Below are 19,939 nucleotides of genomic sequence, written 5' to 3'. Positions count from 1 at the left end.
AGACTCATTAGAAAAATTATCATCTCTTTCATACCAGGAGTGTGAGATTTTCTAAAATAGAGAAGAATACAAAAAAAACACACTACAAATTGTCCAAGTATAGTTCAGTGGTTACAAAATATTTTTGATAGTATTTGTTTCCAAAAGGTTCCTTTTAAAATTTTTGGCATTAAGTAGTATTACTGAGCTTGTTTTTTATGCGTGGATCCCTGTTTTGTTTATCTTATGCACACAAACGAGAATGCACATGCTCACAGGTTACACAATATAACCAATGTTGTCACAACATCTCACAGTAACGGGCCAAGATTGCAGCAATACAAGGCAAACTAACAAGGATGTAAATAATGCTGGATTTAACATTTTAAACATTTGGTTTAGATTAGATTAGGTTAGATTAGATTCAACTTTATTGTCATTACACAGGCACGCGTACAAGGCAACGAAATGCAGTTTGGGTCTAACCAGAAGTGCAATAGCAGTAAGTGCAGGATATACAATGGTTCCGTAAGTGTAGGACATGGATATGTACTGAATAAATATAGAAATGAATACTATTATAAACAGAACTTTACAGATGGGTTTGTCCTATGAATATATAATATAGATAACAAGTATTGTGAGCAAGATTTACAGCTAGAAATGTACTGAATATAATATACCAGTGGATATTACTATAAGTAGAAATTTTTACAGATAATATATGCAATATAATATTATGCAAATAATATAATATACTAATGGTTTACAGAGTTTACAGGTGAGTATGTACTATGAATATATATGTATATACAGGCGGCTATTATTATAGACAGAATTTTTAAAGATAGATATAATAAGTTACACTAAAATGAGCAGTATAACAATGATTTAAAGGCAGTACAAATAAAAGTTTGGGCAGAAACTATCCGAATTAAAGTGCAGTGGAAAGTAATTGCATATTACAGTTAAGACATGTCTTATTTTGAAGGAAATGCACTTGACATGTTTGTTAGACATCAAGGATACACACAATGTGAATGTAAACAGTACTGTGTTTGTTTACCAGGAAACTACAGGGCCCCTTGCCTTATGCCCTTCCAGGCTAGAGAAAGCACATACAGATCACTGATCATTGTTTTCACTGCCATCTAATGGTGAAATCTGTGATTTGTCCTCACTCATGGGCTAAAAGGCAGTTTGACATGATACGCCTTTCTTAAATTAGATATTGACAGCTTTCACAACTTCCATGCCTTACTGTGCACTTCCTTGTTTAGAAGAAAACACGGGGTAACACTTTACTTGAAGTTTTCTAACTAAAAGTGACATGACACAGTCATGACACATGAACCCTAACCCTGACCATAACTCATCATGACAAAATGACACTTATTACTTACTAACTTACCAAATGACACTTACTAAAAGAAAGTGTTATGTCATCAACGTTTTTGACTTGTTTATAATGTTTTATGACATGTTAATGACAGTGTAATGTCACTCTTGTGTAGCTACCTTCAAGTAAAGTGTAACCAAACATTGTACTACTACATGCACCTGACAGATTATACATTATTTAAACGCACATTTGAAAGCAGGACTTGTAATGGTACTGTGTGTGTGTGTGTGTGTGTGTGTGTGTGTGTGTGTGTGTGTGTGTGTGTGTGTGTGTGTGTGTGTGTGTGTGTGTGTGTGTGTGTGTGTGTGTGTGTGTTTTTTATACTACAGTAACTATTATAATTTATAATTTATTCATTCCCAGTGGGGAAACTACAAGTTGCACTCTGTTAATAACCACTACACACAGGCCTGAAATACACACACATGGTCACGACCTAATAATGCACAAATGGAGAAATGAGTGGGCTGGACCCTGAGCGGTTGGGGAGAATGGTGCCTTGCTCAAGGGCACCTGGAAGTGCCCAGGAGGTGAAGTGGCTTCTCTCCAGCTGCCGATCCACACTCCGTACTTTGGTCCGTACAGCAGCCCTCCGGTTCCTAACCCATCTCCCTACGCACTGAGCTACTGCCACCCCCAATTTTAGCTAAGAGGGCTAATTTGGCTTGTTAATTACATTTCTTCTTTTGAAACTGTCCCCCTGCTATCCAGTAAAGTGTGTTCTACAAGTAATTTAGGTCATGGTTTGCATATTATTAATAACTGTGGAACAGCTACTGTATGCCTTAAGATCATTTTACTACGCCATTTGTTATGGCCCCAAGTAGATTATGATATCTCTTTTAGAAGCAATAACCAGTTCAGAGAATGTAAAACCTAATTTACTGTGTACACCATCATGTCTGTTCAAGTTCAGTGTTAGAACTCCGTAAGTGACCAGGGGGCATAACTCCACAGTTTCTGAGTTATGCTTTTGAATAAGCATTTTAATCATATGATTATGCAATGTACATTTGGTTCTCAGCTTTATACACAAAATAAAATTAAGAGACTAAAAAGCTCAGTGTTTTAAATATTTAATATTGGCTGTTGATTATCAAGATTAAAATTGTACGTATGATTAACATTGAAATTATCGATGGAAGCCATGATACGATAAGACTGAGGAGTATCTCATGCAAAAGATTAACTTAGTAGTTGATTGAAATGTGCAGGCGCAGATGTAGTTTTGACATAAACCTTTACAAAGATGTCCCTTTAGCAATTATTGTAATGAGATTTGGAAAACCTGGAAGGATTAAGAAACCCACACAGAACTTTAATGATGTTATATTACAATGTGACAATGTGAAGTATTTATTTTAGATGTGAAGACCTGTCATTGAAAAAACTATGCCCCATCTAATTGCATTTAGTCTAAAATTATACCCATCAGCAGTAATGCAGAGTATGTGAATTGTTGAGTTATATTTAGTGTGAGTGTTTCTGTTCATTCGTAACTTTAAATATTATGCAGACTATTACTTAAAAGTGTTCACACATATCAACACAAAAAGAGGAAAACTTCACAATCAATTCAAGAAAATCCTTATGAAACTAGTTGCCTTTGTCCCTCCACATGTACATATAGAGTTGACTTTGGAGCCGGCACAGTACTGTATGTAATTCCTACCTACAGAACACCTTTGGTAATAAAAGGCCGATGAGGAGGTTAAGTTTGAGTACTCACCAAAGGAGAACAAAGGAGAGTTGGAGAGCCCATGATGGGGGACTTGAAGTTCTGTCTTTCATTACTCCTAACCTTAGCTACCTTGGCTTGTGAGTCATTTTTTAATTAGCATCTTGTTGTTTTTTTATTGTAGATGCTATGAATATATGATGATATATTAGTAGTATTAAAGCAGTATTAAAACAAACAAAGTGAAACTTCCGATCTCTCTTTGAAGTAAAGTAGTTTTCTTGTGAGAGGAAACCAAGTTTTGAATCTCATTTTCTTATGATTGTCTTTACAGATGCCCAAGAGGAGCAGAAAACCTGCTTGAGTAAGTTTCACTATTATTTATGTTAATTACACAACCTGATCATGATAATTACACTGCAGCTGTTCAGGAAATCTACAACTGAGACTATATTTTAAAAGGTCAGAGGTAACCTGAACTACTGATGCAATTTTCCTCTAATTTCTGTTTGAAAACACTAAGTTATGTATTATCCATGTAGCGCTTATTAAATCATTGCTGAATTGCTAGGCGCAATGTTGTGTTTTGCTTTCTCACAGTAATCGCAGCAAACTGAAATCTAATAATCTAAAATATTCTCTACCAGTAAACCAAAGATACAAAGCCCACCACAAGTATGAATACTTGTACAAAGCTGAGTCTTTAAATGCTATCAGTGGTGCTTCACATCTAAGGAATGGACAAAAGACCACTTGCAAGGTACATGCCATGTGCTTTGACAGCTAAATTCTTCCTTTACCATTCTCCATTTTAATAAATCAATTTAATGTACATCAGTTCTTTCACATTATGTCTAGCAGCTAAAATAATCTTTTAAAACAGGTTGAAATTGAAGTGCCTCAGACATGCAGTTTCATCATCCGCACCACTGGCTGTAGCCTGAGCGAGGTGGTCGACATGGACGCAGCGGGCAAACCTGTGTTCAGTCCTGCAGCCAGCTCTGATGTCTTTGCTGCTGAAATGGAGAGGTACATTATATAATCCAGTGACATGAACAAACATTGTGAAATTATAACACTTTTGCTATAGGTTTTCATGGTAAAAGTCTGACATTTTCTGTAGATATCCTCTAAAGGTTGTGGTTGATGGTGTGTACGATGTGAAACTGTATCCTGAGGACGGTGAGACAACAACAATTATGAACATCAAAAGGGGTATCATCTCCGCCCTGGCTGTGCCTTTACTGGAAGAAGACAAAAATAAGAATATGGTAAGTATCTTACTACAGTATGCTAAATAATCGCATTACAGTCCCTTACGTTTCTAAAACATAACAAAAGAAATGATATCCATGCCTCTGTTCACACCTATTTCAGCCCACTATCCACGGAAAGTGCAAGACCATTTATTCCATCAATGCTAGAGAAGACATTGCAACTGACATCAGCTTCACCAGGGACCTGTCCAGATGTGACAAATTTAGCCCCATGAGAGATCACACCAGCCCCTTGGCGCTTATTTCTGGCATGGTAAGATATACAACCGAGACACGGGTTAATCTGGTGTAAAATGAAATAAACACCAGTCCTGAACTGTTTTTTTCTAGCCTAACGGACTCAAGATATAACAAAAATCACAGAAATGTACTTATTTTGTTTGTCGCACATGTAATCTCTCTGCAGTGTAATGTAAAAGCAAACAACAACAGTACTTATAGCATCAACAATATTGTTCAAATCGTTAGAAGGAAAACTAAAATAAAGTACATTCTTTGTCTTTCAGCACTACCCTCTTGCCCAGCTAATCAGAAGCACCCAGACCTGCAACTACAAGTTTGACAACGAGAAAAAACACATGACCTCTGGGTCTTGCACTGAGAACCACATCCTCATTCCCTTCTCTCACAAGTAAGTCTACCCTCACACTATACAATTTACTATGCTCCATTATGTAAATGTAGATACTGATAAGTGTTGTCCAAGGATTCTAATGTACTTTTCAACCTTGTATTGTCTTCACAGGGGAGAAAGTGGAGTTACCAATGTTGGAAAGCAGGAACTGACTCTGGTTGAGGTTTCTCATCACAATGAAAGAGTATTTGACCGCAGTAAGCTCCTCTTCTTATCTATGTTCTTTTTTTCATAGGGAATTTTTTAAAAACGGTATTAGAGATATGAATAACTTATGCCAAACTTTCACTTGTGTATCACAGGTGATGTTGAACTGGGTCTTCACATGGAGGCTGTTGAGGACAAGAGTGTTAAAGATGCAGGTCTGAACCTCCTGAGAGAACTGGCCACTCTTCCCGAGACCAAGGGTGAGAGGAGGGCCCATCTCTTCCACAACATTGTTGCCATGGTCCGTGGAATGAAGACTGACACCCTTAGTCCCGCCATTCCTGAGGCCCTTGCAGTGTCCCCTGTCCTGACCTACCAGGTCTTGGCCCAGTGTGGAACCCCTGAGTGCAGCAGTGCCATCATGCAGATCCTCAGGACTTTTGATACCTCCTCAGTCGAGGTTGATGCCGGAGTCTTTGCTATGGGACTCGTATCCAATCCTTCTGCCCTCTTGATCAATGACATGCTCGAGATGGCCAAATACAAGCCCAGCAAGCCCATCATGTATGCCCTGAGCAATGTTGTCAAGAGGTAACCACACTTTAATCCAAATATCTTTTCTAAAAATATACACAAACTTTGAATTAAAAAAAAATATATGTTTTTCAACAGGTTTTACAAAGCCGAGGGAAAACTGATCCCTGAGATATACTCTGTTGCTGAGTTCTTGGCTGCACAGTTGGGTGACTGTTCTGGTGACAACGACAACACTTTCATGACACTGAGAGTGGGTAACCTTCCACAAAGCTTAACATTTAAATGACTGCAAACTCCAATAAGCAGAATACAACATGTCCATTGATTCCAGGTTATTGGAAACATGGCTCCAGCTCTGGTATCTGCTGGCCCCACACTCAGATTTGCTGTCATCCAGTGTGTGAACCAACCTGCTGCATCCCTGGCTGTGCAGCAGGCGGCCATCCAAGTGTTCAGGCTGACTCCCGTCCCTGAAGAGGCATGTCAAAATATTTCAAAGGTTTGGCACATCCTTGGAATAATTGTTTCTACTGCATACTCATTTTATTGATGTCTATTGGTCACAGGGCAGAGAGATTCTCATGCAGGTGCTTTTGGACAGTGCCAGCCCACTGCAAAAGCGCATTGCCGCATATCTGGTACTTATGAAGGACCCCCAGCCCACTGAACTGGCCCAGCTTGCTGATGTCTTGCATAATGAGCAGGACAAACAAATCAAGAGCTTTGTGATCTCCCACATTACCAACCTTTTGTCCTCAACTGAGGCAGAGACCCAAGAGTAAGCAAAAAGCATCTGTAGCTTTATTTCTTAAATGTGTTGTGAGGTGTTGTTAGTGTCCCAATTTGATCACTACCAGATGTTATACAACAACAGTAATATTCTTTTTTCTTCCCTGCAGACTAAGACAAAATATTCGTGATGCCCTGCAGGGTAATGAGGTTGGGCCCACCATGGACCCAACTAAGTTCTCTCGCCACTACATGATCGGATCTGTGGAGGGTAACATGATCTTTGAGGGTACCAGCTACCTGCCCAAGGAAGTCATGCTTGAAATGACCCTGAAGGCATTTGGCTTTGACATTGACATGATGGAGGTAAACATTTTAAGCAATTTTGATCAAAGTTTAAGAGGATAATGTCCAGAGTTCTGTTGTAATCTGCAATGCATGTGTTACATTTACAGGTTGTTATGGAGGGCAAAGGATTTGAGCCAACTGTTGATGCCCTGTTTGGAGAGAATGGCTTCTTCCCTGACACTGCCCTGAAGACAATGTACTTTGCCTCTGACAAAATGCCACTGAGAGTCAATGAGATCCTTCAGAACATGCTGCCTACTCTGAAACAGGACAGAATGAGGAGACAGGTAATCAAAGAAATCAGTTTTTTTTTATGAAGTTGGATTTGTACCAACTTTAATGAAATTAGTAATATAGTATGAACATTTATGTATAGGCCTCCCAAAACCTGATGAAGGAGATTGGGCGCAACCTCAATAAACTTGTGAGGGAAATGAAGACGGCACAGTCTCCCGAGGCAATGGTTTATCTGAGACTTTTGGGAAATGAGCTGGGATATCTGAGGACCACTGAAATCACAGAGATGGCCTACTCTGCAGCCATGATGATTGACAGCATGCTCAAGATGTTCCCTACTGATGTAAACAAAACCAGTTATTTTCACTTAAAATATCTGACAGATTTAATAATTATTGTTTATCACTTGACTTACATTTGTGTTTTTATGGGCCCTTTGCCAAAGATCATTAAGGCACTGATGGCCAAGGCTGACAACACATTCTTTGCCCACTACATCTTCATGGACAATGAATTCTTCCTGCCTACTCTCACTGGGGTGCCTCTGAGGATTGCACTGTCTGGTCCTTTCACCCCTGGTACTAAGGGTGGATTTAGGATTGCTCGTGACATGGTAAGTAAGATTTAAAACAAAAACCCCAAATATGTTTTACAACTGACTAACTATGGATTTATATTCATGTCTATTCAACACAAGTCACCTATGTCTACATTCATCCACAGAGCAAAGTTACCTTCATGCCCTCTGGGGGCATTGAACTTGTAACTCAGGTTGGCTCCCATATCCCTGAATATGTAAACTCTGGATTTGAGATGCACACCAACATTTTCCACAAGAGTGGGCTCAGTGCCAAGATCTCCATGGAAAGTGGCAATGTCAAGCTGACCATCCCTGCTCCAATAAGTCCTACAAAGCTCATCAAAATGACGTAAGTCTAAGGTGGAGTTCTTGGCCATTATCACATATGGCAAGAATGTTTCCTACTTACAGTAAATGTATGGTGCAAGTGCGAGCATTGTTAATTACAAAGATAGCATACAGTACTTACAGAAAGCTTACTTTTGTAATAATTTCTAATTAAATAATATGAGATGTTATTGTAAAAGTTAACTTTACTTACCAAGAAAGCAATTAATAGTTGCAGGTACAGCTACATCTGCTTTGGCCTCATACAGATATTTTACAAAATCTTACACTTTTCAATCTTGTACTTCTATCCATGTAACTTTCCTACATAGAAACACCCTGATGTCAGTCACTTGATCAGATGTGAAGACCATTTCCCCTATGATGGTGGAAAAGATTGATGTTAGTGAGTGCACTACTGTCTTTGCTGGAATGAAATACTGCACTGCTCTGCAGTACACTGATGCTTTCTCTCAGGAGACAGCCCCCTACTTCCCCATCACAGGACACAGCAAGTAAGCAACACTCTCTGAACCACCAGCAAATATGTATCTCACAAATTAAATTAGTTTACTGAGAAATTCTGACTTATTTCATTTATTATCTTATTAGATTTGCTGTGGAGCTCCATCCAACTGGTGAAGTCACTGAGTACACAGCCACTGTTCACTATGAGCTCCTTAGCGAGGGAGAAGATAGCCGGCAGAATGTTGACTCTGTCAAGATTATTCTGAGGGCTGAAGGTAATGTACAATATGGACAATATGGTAAAAAAAAAAACGTTCCATCTTCTTGGTAGCTTAAGTGGGGCCAAAAATGTTTATGGAGTTGTGAAATATTGGTTGGTCAACAGGTGCAGAGCCCACTGAAGCCAGAACTATCATGAAATATAACAGAAGAAAGAATGTCATCACAGCGGACATCCAGATCCCTGACTATGATGGGGAGGCTGGACTCAGGCTGGGCGTTATCAATGGAAATATCAAGGGCAAAGGAACTCACTCCATCTCTCTTGACTTCATAAACAAGAACATACCTCGGCTCTCCGTAGTTGGCCGTGTCAAGTAAGAAATAAACCCTGAAGCCTCATAAAACAACATTATTGTCACCCTCATCATTAAGATTATACTAACTCACTGGCACATTTTTCAGTTTGAAGGCCATGAAGGAAGGTATGCTGCAAGTCCAACTTCTTGTCCCTTTATTCAATGCTGACGCCACCATCACAGCTAAGATGAAACATGATGAAGAATTGGAATTGGAGGTTAAGAGTGAAATCAAAGTCATGGATGCCACCTCTGAGCAGAAAATCACAATGAAATATGGTAAAGTTATTTTCAAGTTAGCCATTTTTCAGAATATTATATGAAAATGATTTAGTAGTTTGTTATATCTTAGATTGTACCAATAATAAAGGGCCCTTTTTCTTGAGAGAAAATTACAAATTTGATTTGTTAAAGGAGAATTCGGTACAATCGGTGCTGCATACACCGTGCTATCCTCTTGCTAGCGATAGCACCAAATAGGCTTAAACAGGGCAAGTTTTAAGCTTCTGAACACGTTCAAAATGTCATTAAAGGTGCCCAACCATGTGAAGTGATTCCTTCCAACTGAACACAGTGAATCTGACTGCAGTAGAAATAAATGCATTAAAGTTGTGCTAATTCAGCTGTGTTTAGTTCCTGTGTTGAGAGGCAGTTTGAGAGCTTAGGGACCATCTACAAACTACAACACAGCCTCCTGCTATTTGTACTACAGCACTTAATTTAAAAAATAAGCATGTGGTTATTTTTTTAAATATGTTTGTATTGTGTTTGTACAGTGTTGTAGTTTGTAGACGGTCCCAAATCACTCATTGCAGTATTAACACAGGAACTAAACACAACTGAATTAGCAGAACGTTCATGCATTTCTTTCACAGCTACAGCAGTCAGATTCAATGTGTTCAGTCAGAAGGAATCACTGCACATAGGTAGGCACTTTTAATGACATTTTCAACATGTTTTAAACATATGTTTAAAACTTGCCCTGTTTAGGCATGCTGGGTGCTAACGCTGGCAGGGGGATAACACGTGTAGGCAGCACCGATTGTTTTCATTTTCTTGCAACTAACATAACTCCAAATTTACAAACAACCGGAAACACTTCTCCTTTAAGAGTATATTTACTCCTGGCTTAATTCTAACCTGGGGATTAGAGGAATACTTTCTCTTGTCACGGAATTTACTTAATTGTATTCTATCGTTGCAGATGCCAGCAAGTTTGAGGTTGAACTCAAGTCAGATGTGAAAACTGAGACCACCAGCCTGCCAAATGCTGATATTGTTGAGAACTATGGCAACCAACTTCTTGACATGGAGATAGGGCAGACTGACATGAAAGTCCGTCACATCTTCAAGAAGTTTGTAGAGGTAGGAATCTAAGATTTAACAATTATTTACATTTTCTTTGATAAAAATGTTTAGCATGCATAAACTAATATTTATATAATGGCTCTCATTGTCTTAGGCATCAAACAACTACATGGAAAAGTATGGGGCTGATATCCCTTACATTCAGAGCTTCAGAGTGCCTGATATGCCTGAGATTTCCTTACCAAAGACACTGTTCCTCAATACGTAAGTCTGAAAGAACTCAGTGATCAATATCTTAACTTTTAGAAAATATTATTGAAGGTTTATTGATTTTTACCTTTCTTGTTCATAACATTTGAGGAAAAGGCTTCTACCACTTTAACAATGAGCGCATCACCATTGCTATCCCTCTCCTTCTCGGAGGAAGATCAACGAAAAGCTAACTTTCCACCACTTTAACCACACCTAGCGTGTCCCCTACCTCTGTTTTGGGCTGGAGATCGTCTCTATGCAAATTCCCATCCCAGAGCTTGTTGTCCCCTGAGAGCCTTACTCTGTCCCTTCCTCTTTTTTTGGGAAAGCTGAGGTTTCAACTCTGATGAAGAGCAACATTTACAGGAACCTCAATGGCTGCCGGCAAGATGTTTTTGGAGACACCAGCTACTCACTAAGTTTGATGTGAAAGGGAAACCTCCCCACTTGACATCTCCATAAAGATTGAATGATTTAAAGTAAATCTATCAAAGATTTAGGGATTTTTTGACAGTTCTTAACAACAGTTAAAGTATGTGACGTTCACTCTAGTAAAATTTTTAGTTTTCACACTAACTAGTGATATGAAATAATGTGACTTTAATTCAGTACCCAATGTTACAGTGTTCCCTGATTCATCAGCTGCTATCAAACTAATTTTTTTTCTTTTGTGTTTTATTTAGGCTCGGAATGTTGGCCACTACTGATTCCATCAAAGCCCTTTGAAAGCTCTTTAACGCATAAATTCCTTGAAGCCAGTATTAATTTGTTGAGGATGCACACATCAACAAAAACAATTTTAATCAAGCAGCAAGATTGAAGTCACAGCCCCCTTTTTGGGCTCAATTTGAATTAGAGCACACTAGTATACTGGATTAAACCACTGAAGAAATCTCTGCTGGTACAACTTTGAGGAAGTTCACAGCGGGACCCTGTATGGCAAGACTATTTCATCCCAGTCATTTTTCCATTTTTCCACTAGGCCAAAGCAAAAATTGATTCTACTGTTTCATTTGACTCCACCATAGTTAATGCCCAGAACACAATTGCAGCAACCTATGCCAATGGGGAATTCTCAGTTATGTCTACCCCCAATGCCTTTGAAGACACCTTGACCCATGTTGCTGAACTTTCCTTCAAAGACAGCAAGCTGTCACTGAAATGTAATGCCAATGCCCTTGCTCTCGGCATGAAGATCCGCAACAAGGCTGAAGCCTCTGCTGGAGCTGGTGAAGTTGTCATGAGAATGGAAACAAATGCAGACCACTCTGAAACCGTGTTTACTCTCTGCTGACTGCCTCTCTTGATAACAATGGTCTGGCTGTAAACAGTGATGCTACCATGAAGCTTCTTGAGAATGAGGCTACTCACAGGCTACACTGAAAATGACAAGGACGGTTTGACCACAAGTGGAACAACCACCCTCCAAAGCCCCCTGTCCCTGGAAAACACCTTCAATGCTGGGCTAGATATTTCAAGAGCAACTCTATTCATTACCAACAAGGCTGCAATGCCTGACATCAAGGTTGATAATACCAACACTCTGACCATTACTCTCTCTACCCTTGACTTTAACTCAAAGGCTGAAGCCTCTGCCAGTGAGTATGCCTCTTACAGTCATGATATCATCATTGACCTAAAACCCTACACTGCTTCTGCAAATGTTAATAACAACTTGAAACTTCTGGCAGTCAACTTCATTAATGAGGCTCAGATGCGGGCAGAGCTTTACAAGATGGACCTGACCGGAAGCCTGAAAGCAATCTATGGTGCAGAAGAGATCAAACACAACTATCAAGTAAATTATGCTGATATGATTGCTAATGCAAAGTGCAGCACCACTGGAAAACTCCTTGGAACTCACATGAGTCACAACACCGAGCTTGAAGTTGTCGGTCTTGCTGCTAAGATCACCAACGATGCCCGTTTCAACTCACAGCCAATGCGCTTTGACCACACCATCCATTGCAGCATTGTTCCTTTTGATTTCAACCTTGATGCCATTTTTAATGCGGATGGAGACATGACCATGTATGGAAAGCACAGCGCCCAGCTCTATGGCAAGGTTCTCCTTAAAGCACAGCCCCTGGCTTTTGCTAGCTCACATGAATGCAGGGCATCAGTTAACCAGCAGCTAGATGCCGGTTTTGCCATTGAGACAATTATTGACAACAGCATGGATACTGTTCTGTCCCTCCAAGAGCAAAAGACTAGTTTCAGAATGAAGTCTAAATTGAATGACCACATTTTCAATCAGGATCTGAGTATTTACAATACTGCTGAGAGAACTGGAATTGAGGCTTCTGGCACCATCCTCACAAATATCCTCAGTACAGACTCCACAGAGAAACAGGAATTCACCATCTCTGGCTTCCTTACATATGACAAGAATACAAATACTCACATATTTCAGTTTCCTATAATTGAAAGTATTTCTGCTTTTTTGGAAAGTATCAAGGTGCTTGTTTTACATGTTGCAGAAACACTGCAAAACTTTGTTGACAATGAAGACATCTGGACTAAACTTGATGCTCTTTCACAACATGTAAGTCACCTTTTTGCTCAGTTCAATGTAGAAAGCAACTTCATTCAACTGAAACAAAACCTAAATGATTTCTCCCACAACTATGTAATCTCGATGGAGGATTTGGAAGCCTCTTTGAAATGTCTGAAGGATGCTGTTGAGAAACTGCTGCCTGATCTCATGGTTTATATCCAACACTTTGCTGGTATGATTAAGCAAACTATTAGTAGTGCCACCCTCCCTGAAACCCTCATTCAGATGATTCAGGAACATCTGAATGCTATTAATGAGGAGTATGACATCAGGGCAATAGTTGTGTATGTGATTAATACCATGAAGGAGATGATCCAGCAGATTGACCTGGAAAAACTGAAAGGGAGCAGCATCCAATTCCTGCATGACATTGATTCCAAATATGAAGTCAACAAACAACTACAGACCATCATGAGTGATATGAAACACATAATTGAGACCTTTGACATCCAGACATTTGTTGTTGGGCTAAAGAAGTTCATTTCATCCATCAACTTTAAAGCTCATATTGAGGAACTAGTGAGTTTGATTCCCACAGAGATTTTCAGCGATATAACAGATTACATAAGGAAAACGATTCTGGATCTTGACATCCTAGGTGAGATCAACACATTCTATGCCACGATGAGAGAGTTGATCATGAAGTTTGAAGCAAATATAAAGGTTCAGGCTGTCTTGGAAAAGGCTGTTGAGCTCATCAAGCAATTCAGAATTGAGGAAACCTTCAGGGCTGTAGCCAACATGGTGAAGGATGCTGAAGTTCTTAACCAAATCATGCAATACTTCCAGAGTGCTATCAACTACTTGAAAAGAACTGAAATTAAGGATATCATTTCACAGTTGAATTTATATATTGGCATTATTGAGCAGAAATTTAATTCATTTGATTATAATGACTTTGTGAATTCTGCCAATCAAATAACAGCTAAATACACTGCTTATGTGAATGACCTGATCAGGACTCTTGAAATCCCCCAGAGACTGGAGGCAACAAGACATTTTGGCAACTTTGTCTTAACCTCTCTAAGGGGTTTTGTTGAACAGCTAAGAGAAATTGTAAAAAATGTGAAGGATGTCTATGTCCAGGCTCTGAACGGATTTGCTGAAATTATAAAGCATGAAATTGCAAAACTGGATGTCAACGCTGAAATGGCTTCTTTTCTGCAGTTGGCAGAAAAGTGCTATGCTGGGTTCATTACCATTGCCACTGATATGTTCACCAGTGTGGTTGAGATCATTAAGAAGGTGGTACCTCAGCAAAACATTGTCAGTGAGATATTACAGATCATTGAGGGGCTGATTACTGGACTGAAGAAAGCCAAGCTTAAAATGCCATCTTTCACCATTCCTCTCACTGATCTTACTGTGCCTTCCATGAAGCTCAGCATAGATCTGCTTCACCAGTTTGAAATCCCACTTCAGCTGTACATCCCCGAGTTCACTATCTTGAACTTCCACACTGTGCAAGCCACCACCATCTCGACTAATGACATTAAACAGAAAATCATTGACTTAATTGATTTCGTTCTCAACTTCGAGGTAAAGATGTTTGACTTGGGTGATTTGTTTGAAAACCTGACTATAAATTACCTTCCTTCCCTGCCTGAGTTTTTGCTTCCTGAGATTATTTTACTTGAGCTGTCCTTTCCCAGTCTTCCTTATATTCCAGCAGAGCAACTTGTAAAGACTCTTCAACTACCAACATTTAAGATGCCAGTCATTCCCAGTGAGATCATGATTCCAGGATTTGGCAAACTGAGTGCTGAGATAAAAGTCAACTCCCCTATCTACACTGTTAGGAACGCTGCTGAAGTTCAGAGCTCTTTCTATGTAGATGAGACTTCTCAGCTGACGGCTTTTCTGACTTCCCAAGGGACATCTCTCAACTATGAAATCCTTAATTTCAACCTGGATTCCACTGCTCGTATTGCTGTTCCCAATGGGCATAGTGTGATTGCTGAAGAGACCCTTAAGTTCACTCACAATTTTCTTGCCTTGGACCACCATGCATCTGTAACATTTTATGACTTCTCAGCCCAGGCCTCAGCCAAGACCACGGTGAAAGTCACAACATCACCTTACAATTCTGAGCTTTTAAATGAAGCTTTCTTAGCTACCAAGGATGTTTTTTCTGCCACCATTGACACTTCCTATAAACATCTGCTCAATTGTCCCATCATGGGCCTCACTGGTGAGACATCTGTAACTCAAAAAGCTGTGGCCCGACAGGAAGGTGCCTCTATTACAATAACTGTTGGTAATCAAGGTGTTACCACCTTGAACTCTCATGACAGTACTCACAAGAGTGACTTGCAAGTCACTGTCAATCCAAGTACAGTCAAGTTGACCTTCATTGGTGACACAGATACATTCATTTTAAAGATGAGACAGACCCTAAGCGCTGACTTGTTTATCTTCCGCTATTTCAAGTTTGATATTTGCTCTGAAGCGGAGGGCCCAATAATCAAAAACAACCTTTTAGTGGGATCAGTAAATGCCAATCTGCATGACAGGAAGCTTGCGCTGAAGGCAACCCATAGCGCAGATTTAATTGGTATTGTCAATGGAGCTCTATACAATAATGTTGATGTTGCTCTATGTCCCAGAGAGGTTGTGTTCAGCTTTCAGAATAAGGGAAACACCAAGGTCAATTTCAATGATGCCCCTACTGCCAACATTAATCTGCAGAATGATTACTCTGCAACATTCAGGCCTGACAAACAACATATGAACATTGTCGCTCTGGTCCATCTTGATCACTATTCACTGTTCTGGAACTTCACTGTAGACAACAATGAGAGGGAAGCTGCCATCCTTGCTGCTATAGAAGGGAAGGCAAACCTTGATTTCTTGACTAGGCCCATCAGCATTCCTGAGATTTATATTCCATTTGCTGATTTACATACCCCAGCTATTAGTGATCTTGACTTGTACGACCAAACCGGGCTGAAATATATTTTGACTACTACTGAGCAGACTATTAATGTTGACACCAAGATGGTTTACCAGAAAAGCCAGGCTGCCCCCCTTGATATGATGGGTCTGACCAAGATTCCCTCTCTGGGTAACCTGATCACAGAGCTGTCGTTCAAGTCTGCCATTCATTAATTTAAATGTCAATGCTGGAATGTATGCTGAGGATGATCTTGTGTTCCATCTGGGAGCTACCACAGCCTCTGTGTTTGAGGGTCTTAAAGCCAAACTTGATGGCACCACCAGTCTGACCACCAAGAGAAGAATCAAGTTGGCCAATTCCCTGTCCCTTGAAAATCACCACATTGAAGGTACTCATGACAGCTCCATCAGCATGAGTACTGAGACTTTTGAAACTGCCGTCTCTTTGGCTACTGTTGCAAAGATTGCCCTGCCCATACTCAAACTGGACGCAAACCAAAATTTGTTTGCAGACACCAAAACAAAAGCAAATGTTGTCTCCACCTTTAGTATTAAGGGTGATTTCAATCTCCCTGTGATCAAGGCTGTTGGAAAGGCTGAAGCAGACCACAGTCTGAAGCTGGAGGGAAGCTTTGAGTATGTTTCCATAGAGTCATCTACTAAGGCCAACTTGGATGGCACAGTGCTTGAAGACTATCTACTTTGGGAGTTCTGGATAATGACGCTAATCTGTATCTGAATAAGAATGGCCTACGCTCCACCTCCAATGTGATTGCTGATGCCAAGCTTAACCAAGGTGCCACCAAAGTCATGGGCATGGATGTAAATGAGAATATTGCTGTTGAAGCCTCCCTGAGCCGTGTATATGCAGTGCTGAAGTACACTGGCAACAATGAGGTAAACTTGTTTGCTTTCAACACTAACAGGAAGCATGTTGTCCAGGCTACCATTGATCTTGCCCTGACCTCTTCCTTGACTGCTGATATGGAGATTGATATGTCTCAGCCAAGCAGCCATGGGGACCTCACCATCTTTGAGAAGACCGTTGTTGAAGTGACAGCTGCCAAGCAGAAGATATCTACCAATGGCAAATTTGTCAGCCCGTTGTACACCACAAACCTAGCAGCTGAGGTAGAGGGCAGTGCTCCTATCTTTAAAGTCAACTGTAGGTCCTCTGCCACCTCTGCCATTGTCTTCTTGGAATATGACATGGACTGTAAGTTGTTTTTTCTGTAGCATATAGTATAACTTATTCTTCTGACATAAAAAACTCCATTTTATTTAATGTTTTAATTGAAGTCAGTGTGTTTCAACAGCTTCCATAACCGTAAACTTTGAACATGCTGACGTAAGCCTGGCTGGGAAGGCAGTTTTCACCCATACCGATCTGACCTTGGACATTCAACACATTCTTTCCCACACCCTGAGGTAATTAAAATATAAAATAAATCTGTATTGTTTGTGATATGTTTTGGAATGTACAGTTGTTATTTATCTTAGTATTCAGGATCACACATTTTTACTCATATCCCAAGAAAACACATATGATGATAGATGTTTGTAATTTTTTTTTCTTTTAAATAGTTCTGTTTCTTGGATAAAGTTGGCTTCTTTACCTCAGAAAAGTAATACAATCTTGCCTGTCTTTGCAGTGACTCCCGTCTCACCCTAAATGTGGACATAACCAGTCCTACCTTCACTGACATGAACTTGCGTTATGCTGTCCGCAAAGATGGAATCAGTGCCACAATTTCTATTCCATCTACCGGTTTTCTAGGTCTGCAGCTCCATGGCAGGGCCCCATATCCGATAAAAGCCAGGCTTCATGGTCGTCATGCTGTAAGGAGTTCATGCTGTTATCATAGTTGCACAATTACAGTGATCAAGAGTTTTAAATCTTATTTTGTGTTTGTTGTTTTCTGTTTAACAGTCTGATCCTGCGAAAGATGTTGATATCTTTACCATCAGAGCTTCTGCCAAGGATGCTGATCAAACAAATCTGAAGATGCTCGTCAACATGGATGCCCCTAACATTATGCTTAGGGTTCTACAAGAGAGACTTTCTGCCATCACCTCTTGTTTGTCTAACTTTTTTGAGAAATACCAACTGTTCAAACATGCTGCTCAGCTAAAGAATAGTATTATTTGCTACACTGAGGAGGCCCACAACATTGCAAACAACCATGCCCCACATCTAAGCCAGGTGTCCATCCTCTTTAGGAATACTGTCGCTCAGTATCAGAAGACTGTTCAGGTCTTTCTGGATGATGCCATCAAGGTCCTGAGGGAGACCCAGGTGAAACTGCCTGGCTCTGAGGAGATGACCCCTCTCATTGAGGTGCTCAATAAGCTGACCAAAAACATCACTACTATGCTGGAGAAGGCAATGCACCTTGTGGCTGTTAATGTAGAATATGTTTCCAGTGCTATGTTTGGCATGACCAGAAAAATTCAGGTCACAATGCCTATTGGTGACGTCATGGCTAGAGCCAAAATAATTGATGACATTAGGTACTGGGCAAAGGCTATGCTTAATCCCATTGTAGATCTGCTGAGGAACCCAGAGAGTCTAGACATGTTCCTAGAAAAACTGGGTGACACCTTAAAATTCTTTATTGACAAAGCTCAGGACTTTTTTGACACCACACTAAAGTCTGATTTCCTTGATGCCATTGCTGTCTACATTAATGCTTTCTATGACAAACATGTGAGCTTAATGAAAACGATCACCAAGTATGCAAACACACCTGTGGACATTGAGTCGATAAATGGCACCATTAATTACATTCTGGATATTTTCAGATCTGTTGTGAATCAGTTTTGTTATGCTGTTACTGACTATCTACAGCAGGCTCCTGCTCAATACAGGTCTTATGTAAAGGTTATGGGTGGAAAGCTTGAGATTAATCTTTGATTCCACCTTCACCAATAAGATAAAAGATTAAAATGCTTCTCCTTGAATGGCTACAGTATTATTTAACTTAAATTTGTAAGTGTTCAAAACATAAAAAAACACAAAGAATAGATAAAAAGATTATGGACGAACATAAACTATCATGTTCAGTTTTATTTTAAAATAGATGTTAAAAGTTGAACACATATTATTACAAGTAACAAAAATGCCTATAACAACCTATACAGTCTGTGTTGCAAGTGTCATTTTTCTCTTTTTGTATATTGGTGTAAAATAAAGTGTTTTAACTAAATAGTGTTGTGCAGTAATTCTTTATTAACCCCAATGTTTAAGATTATTACCTTACTGCAGCATGGACATCAACAACTGATTATAGACTTCTAGTGCCTATAAACTGCAATGCGTGCATAAACAGTTACTACCAGTTAAACATTTTTAGCTGGTTGCAGAATAACAAGTCTATATTTAATTATATCTGTAAGTAAGATGACAACATTTTTTTACTTAAATTGGTTTAGGGTTAGGTTTTATACACTTTATAATTTGGGATATGGGATATAGGCATATAATATTATCTTGTCTTTAACACACATGTCCATTTGCCTGTAAAAACAAGGTTTACAATTTAAAAAAAATAAAGTATGTAAAGTAAAATGTATCCAAACATTGTTTGATCTGTAGCGATCTGTAGCGGTAGATCTGTTAGCTCTAATGTCAGTGGCTGCCAGGCGGCATACAAGGTTATGAGTGACGTGATTAAGCACAGACACTGTCCTAATATCTCTGCCACATGAAAAATAGAGAAGCTAAGAAAAAATAATGTTGTAAAGTGAGTTTAAATGCATATCTAATTACTTTTTGTTACTTTTTTTACAGATCATGACAACTTTCTCATCTTTTAAGTTGGCCCATTTGTTCTCTGTACTATGGAAATCCATGTACAAGCCATCCATCCATCCATCCATCCATTCATCTTCATCCGCTTATCTGGTATTGGGTCGCGGGGGAAGCAACTCCAGCAGGGGACCCCAAACTTCCCTTTCCCTAGCCACATCCACCAGCTCCGACTGGGGGATCCTGAGGTGTTTCCAG

At 39.7% G+C, this 19,939-nt stretch overlaps 1 protein-coding gene, 1 long non-coding RNA gene and 1 pseudogene across 2 annotated transcripts; all 3 read left to right on the top strand.

Annotated features, from left to right (window-relative positions):
- Positions 1-3,115: 3,115 nt before the first annotated feature.
- Positions 3,116-3,813, top strand: LOC116706420 (uncharacterized). Its single transcript, XR_004336231.1, has 3 exons — positions 3,116-3,199; positions 3,394-3,423; positions 3,707-3,813. It is a non-coding gene; the product is annotated as an uncharacterized LOC116706420 (long non-coding RNA).
- A 204-nt stretch (positions 3,814-4,017) lies between these two features.
- Positions 4,018-8,570, top strand: LOC116706687 (apolipoprotein B-100). Its single transcript, XM_032543632.1, has 16 exons — positions 4,018-4,088; positions 4,183-4,330; positions 4,437-4,589; positions 4,843-4,967; positions 5,082-5,167; positions 5,273-5,708; positions 5,790-5,904; positions 5,986-6,132; positions 6,221-6,432; positions 6,554-6,749; positions 6,839-7,018; positions 7,108-7,311; positions 7,414-7,581; positions 7,692-7,897; positions 8,208-8,390; positions 8,488-8,570. Exons 1-15 carry the CDS (start codon positions 4,018-4,020, stop codon positions 8,230-8,232), a joined length of 2,472 nt encoding a protein of 823 aa, XP_032399523.1. The 3' UTR covers positions 8,233-8,390; positions 8,488-8,570.
- LOC116706686 (apolipoprotein B-100-like) lies at positions 8,260-19,139 on the top strand (annotated as a pseudogene).
- Positions 19,140-19,939: the final 800 nt, after the last annotated feature.

The sequence above is a fragment of the Etheostoma spectabile genome, chromosome 18 (assembly GCF_008692095.1).
Source record: "Etheostoma spectabile isolate EspeVRDwgs_2016 chromosome 18, UIUC_Espe_1.0, whole genome shotgun sequence".
NCBI lineage: Eukaryota > Metazoa > Chordata > Actinopteri > Perciformes > Percidae > Etheostoma > Etheostoma spectabile.
Note: the sequence above shows the minus strand (reverse complement) of the source record. Positions and strands in the feature narration are given on the sequence as shown.

Coding starts and splice junctions, on each gene's coding strand:
- LOC116706687 (XM_032543632.1), top strand. CDS start 4,018: ATGGACGCAGCGGGCAAACCTGTGTTCAGTCCTGCAGCCAGCTCTGAT. Junction 4,331..4,436: donor AAGACAAAAATAAGAATATG/GTAAGTATCTTA, acceptor CACCTATTTCAG/CCCACTATCCACGGAAAGTG. Junction 7,019..7,107: donor AGGACAGAATGAGGAGACAG/GTAATCAAAGAA, acceptor ATTTATGTATAG/GCCTCCCAAAACCTGATGAA.